The sequence below is a fragment of the Camponotus vicinus genome, unplaced genomic scaffold, assembly GCF_025532165.1.
Source record: "Camponotus vicinus isolate PSW18456_S1 unplaced genomic scaffold, iyCamVici1.0 SCAF_9, whole genome shotgun sequence".
Classification (NCBI taxonomy): Eukaryota; Metazoa; Arthropoda; class Insecta; order Hymenoptera; family Formicidae; genus Camponotus; species Camponotus vicinus.
The window spans coordinates 10,673,830-10,678,627 of record NW_028141981.1 but is presented as its reverse complement, the minus strand read 5'-3'; the positions used below and the strand labels follow the sequence as shown (position 1 = coordinate 10,678,627).

The window sequence follows — 4,798 nt, the reverse complement described above, 5'->3', positions numbered from 1 at the left end:
CAAATAAATTTAAACCATTGCAAGGCAGCCCAGGATCTGCTGCTGCAGAATGAAAGAGAACATCACTTAGATCTGATCCTCATCACGGAACCATACAAAGTCCCAGAAGATATACTATGGACCTCGAGTGAAAATAACACCGCTTGTATACATTGGTGCGCCAGTGAACGTATGGGTGTATGCGTAAAAAAAAAGAACGGTCGTTTCCACATCAGTGCAATGGAGAGAATTCGTATTTGTCTCATGTTACATCTCGCCCAACGTAGATGACAATACATTTGAGGAATTCCTAGATGAGCTGGATGACACTGTTACGGATACCCAGGGTTACAACATTATCCTGGGTGGCGATTTTAATTCGAAGTCCGTGATGTGGGGCTGTTCCCAGACGAATTCACGCGGCAATCGCCTCGAAAGATGGAGCGCGAGCAGAGACTTGGTTCTCTTAAATATCGGCAACAAGCCCACCTGCATTAGATCGCAAGGCTTTTCAATTGTAGACCTGTCGTGGTGCAACTCCGGCGTTAAACCCCGGATTGTTTCCTGGGAGGTATTGAACTGGGAGACACTTTCCGACCATGCCTATATTCAGTTCCAAGTCAGACTGGATGAAGAAACCCGTTAGTCTCGACATAAGAAGAAGTACGTCAGGTGGGCGTACAAGAAAATGGACGCTGACAGATTTAAGGAAGCACTGACATGGCGTTGCGTGAATCACGTACACGACGAGGACGTCGGTAAAATGGCAAGATGGACGCAAGACGTTATCACAGATGCGTGTAACTTTAGTATGCCCATTGTAACTCCAGTACGAAGGGAGAGTGTGTATTGGTGGAGCGATTATATCGCCGAGCTAAGGAATGCATGTAATCAGGCCAGAAGAAAATGGCAAAGAGTAAAGAGAAAAGGGCATATAGAAGATATACTCATTATGGAAGAAGAGTACAGATCTAAGAAAAAAGTACTAAGTACAGAAATAAGAAAAGCCAAGACCAAGGCTTGGAATGATCTCATTCAAACTATTGATAAAGACCCCTGGGGTCTTCCGTACCGTATAGTACTGAAGAAGCTGAGACGCAGTAACCCAAGTTTCGGCGAGACTCTTCCTCTAGATATCTTAGAGCAACTTGTTGACAGGTTGTTCCCACAGGATCCTCTAAGTGACGAGGGTGCAACCGATGAGGATGCGGAAGAACCCTGGCTCGAGGAGTATAACATTAATGCGGAGGAAATTTGTAACATCCTGAGGAGAAAAGCCGGTGCTAACAAAGCGCCAGGCATAGACGGCATAAAGTCCGTCTTTTTAAAAAGAATATCTCCCGAATTTCTAAAGGAGCTGACGTATGTCTATAATCAATGTCTAAGAAGAGGAATCTTCCCTGATATATGGAAAAGATCGTTATTGATATTGATTCCACCACAGTCTAAACAGCGAGCATGGCCTTTGCATTGTGTGCCAATGTGTCCGAATCGGAAACAAGAAAAACATAATAAGGTTTTCAAAACAAAAGGGAGGACGGAGTACCTCAACCATAGACTTATAGAATAGACTGGTCCCTACCGTAAGAGGCGGCGTTGAAAGATGTAAAGGACAGAGAGATGATTCTGGGACTCTCTGTCCTTCTCTTTCGTCCCGTGGTGGGGATACTGATGGGATGGGTGAAAACGAAGCGAGCATGCGTGTAGGAGATGAGGGGAAAGCAGCGTGCATCGGTACGGGCGGCACGCAGATTTCTTTAATTTCGTGTATATACGTCGTACAAATACGGTGAATATATATAGTAGCATGTACATATTAAACAATAAAAATACGAATATAAAAAAATATGGTACGTTCCTGCTGCATTTGTCACAAGCTGTACGGGGCAGAAGGTGTTACTTTTTATAGGTAAATATTCAATGTATATTCCTTAAAGGTTAGAAGAATAAATGCTTGAAAAATTGCACACACACAAATTCATTTAGAAACATTATTATTTTTTTATATTAAGAAACATTATTACTACATTAATTTGATAAACGGTATCTATTTCTTGTTCTAGTATAACTACACGACAAGATTTAAAATTAAAATGGACCGATGCCATTGGAAAAGAAGTCTCCAAATATGCTTGTGTATGCAATCAACATTTTAAGGATAATGATATAATGTTTATCGGTATAATAAAAGGAACTATACGAAGGGCCCTTATTGGCGCAACTTTACTCAATAATTACCGCTTTATTAAGCATTATAGAAAAAAATTATTGATGTAGTTTGACGCATGTTCGAACAGTCGGTATAGTTGTATGCGAGTATGCCGGCGTAATCGAGCGGCGGAGGAGTCGAATCGAGCGCTGATCTCAGCAGCAAGCGTTAGTTGTTCGATAGCAGTCATTGTAAGCAGTAGGTCGCGAAAGAAATATAAAAGCGTTGTAATTTTTCTGAATATATTTTATACCCAGTGTTTAACAAGAATCTTTGTTCTACTTATTCTTGTGATCTATTCTTGACTCCTTTTCTTACACTCTTTTGCTATAATAAAAATGATTCAGGACTTTTCGACTCGATTTTTAATCAGGAATAACGCTATTTGCTCCGTGGGCGCTTTTTCAGTTACACCCTGTATAATATCAATCACATATTTTCTGAACTAATTTGGGATGCAATGAGGAACACAAAAGGATATCCTTAAAATATCTCTTACAGTTCCGCAGGGCTCCCTTAAGAAATCCAAAAAATATCCTGATCTGTTTGGCTTTATACCATATCCTGAATAAATCCCGCGTATATCCCGAGGATATTTAGGATATATTCAGGATCATCCTGAGGATATCTTGTGCTGTTTGGGTTGCGATGCGTTGTGGTCTGTTCTTTCTAAAGATGTCCTTCCATATCCTTTTACAAAAGAAAAATGGTTAAATATTTCTAAAGATTTTGAAAATTTATGGGATTTTAATCATTGTATAAGTGCTATTGATGGTAAACATATTGTTATTCAAGTAAGTTATTGAACAATCCCAGACAGCACAATGAAATACTTGGGATATCCAAAGGACGTCCAGGATGGATATCCTGTGGATATCCTAATTTTTTCCTGGGACATACTTAGGATGTCCTAAGGAAGAGCAAAAGATACCCGAATATTAGTTCTTAGGACATCCTTAGGATATCCTGTCGAACATCTTCAGGATGTGCGTCAGACAGCCTCGGGATGTTCTTCTCGGCACGTAATATTATTGAAACATTGCTACTATATTTTATTTGAAATATTATATATACCTTTTAACAGTATTACAGAAATATTTTATAATCGTTTGAATATTTCATAACGTTTTCAGTGTCCTGAAAATGCAGGTTTATCATATTTTAATTATAAAAATAGCCATAGTTTTGTTTTGCTTGCGATTTGCGAAATATATTTTTATTTTTATGGATATTGGAGCTTATGGACGTCATAGTGATGGTGGAATATTCAGAGACTCTCTTCTTGGTCAAAAATTTAGAAATAATTGCGAAATATATTTTTATTTTTATGGATATTGGAGCTTATGGACGTCATAGTGATGGTGGAATATTCAGAGACTCTCTTCTTGGTCAAAAATTTAGAAATAATGAAATGAATATACCCGATTCAGAACCAATCTACTTTAAAGGAGATTTAATGCCTTACGTGTTAGTTGGAGATGAAGCTTTTCCTCTTACTAAATATTTAATGAGGCCATTTTCAGGAAAACAGAATTTGAATCAGGATAAAATTATTTACAATTATCGCCTTAGTCGAGCAAGGAGGACCATTGAAAATACTTTTGGCATTTTATCAAGTCAATGGAGGATTTTAAGAAGACCAATAAATTGTTCAGTTGAAACAGCAATGAAAATAGTACAAGCTATTGTGTGTTTACACAATTATATTCGAATACAAGATATTGGGGTCAATGAATATGTTATTGAAAACATGATTGATCAAGATGGTTCTGATGGATCAATAGAAGGTTCTTGGAGAAGAAATATAGATGATAATTCTGCTCTTCAGGAAATAGGAAGATGTGATACAAATAACACTTCTCGAGTAGCTGCAAAAATTAGGAATAATTTTTGTGAATATTTTAACAGCGAAGGAGCTATATATTGGCAAATTAAACACTGTTGATTTAAATTTAATCATATATTAATCATTGCATTTAATCATTTGCATTATAAATTAAATTATTTAAACATATATTATACACACACGCGCGCGCACACACACATACACATACACACACACACGATATTTATTTTATAGCGTTTTCGACTTGTCGGGTTCAATCGCTCCGGGGTAGTTTACTAGACGTTATGGACCAATCACAGCCATTCTTTTGAAGAATATATGGTTACATTCTTCAAAAGAATGGCTGTGATTAGTCAATAACGTCTAGTAAACTACCGCAGCGATTGAACTCGACAAGTCGAAAACGCTATTATCTTTATATACATTTTAAGAATTATCTTTTAACATTTCGTAAGATAGTTGCAAATATCGTTGTATCCATTCATCTTGTTTCTCTGGTAATAACTTTTTTAAATTATATCCAAATAATTTAAAATATGCATCTATATGATCTTCTTCAGGTGGTGATGGAAAAGCAATATTAGGAAGTGGTTGGCTTAACGCATTTGCTATACGTTCCAAGTGATTATCGTGTTCTGATGTGCGCCTTTTTTTTCTTACATGATCATATTAAAAAAATAAAAATTTTTTGTATAAATATTTAATTTGAAAATAAAATATAATAATTATTTAATACCTCTTGATATATTCTCATATCTTGACTA

The 4,798-nt window shown here is 36.8% G+C and overlaps 1 protein-coding gene across 1 annotated transcript; it reads left to right on the top strand.

Moving 5' to 3' along the window:
- Window positions 1-667: 667 nt before the first annotated feature.
- Window positions 668-4,133, top strand: LOC145977240 (uncharacterized). The gene is made up of 5 exons (XM_083109042.1): window positions 668-1,341; window positions 2,043-2,158; window positions 2,789-2,982; window positions 3,322-3,395; window positions 3,494-4,133. The coding sequence occupies exons 1-5, from the start codon at window positions 668-670 to the stop codon at window positions 4,131-4,133; spliced, it is 1,698 nt and encodes a 565-aa protein (XP_082965168.1).
- The last annotated feature ends 665 nt before the right edge of the window (window positions 4,134-4,798 follow it).

Coding starts and splice junctions, on each gene's coding strand:
- LOC145977240 (XM_083109042.1), top strand. CDS start 668: ATGGACGCTGACAGATTTAAGGAAGCACTGACATGGCGTTGCGTGAAT. Junction 2,159..2,788: donor TAATGATATAATGTTTATCG/GTATAATAAAAG, acceptor GAGGATATTTAG/GATATATTCAGGATCATCCT. Junction 3,396..3,493: donor GTTTTGCTTGCGATTTGCGA/AATATATTTTTA, acceptor TTTAGAAATAAT/TGCGAAATATATTTTTATTT.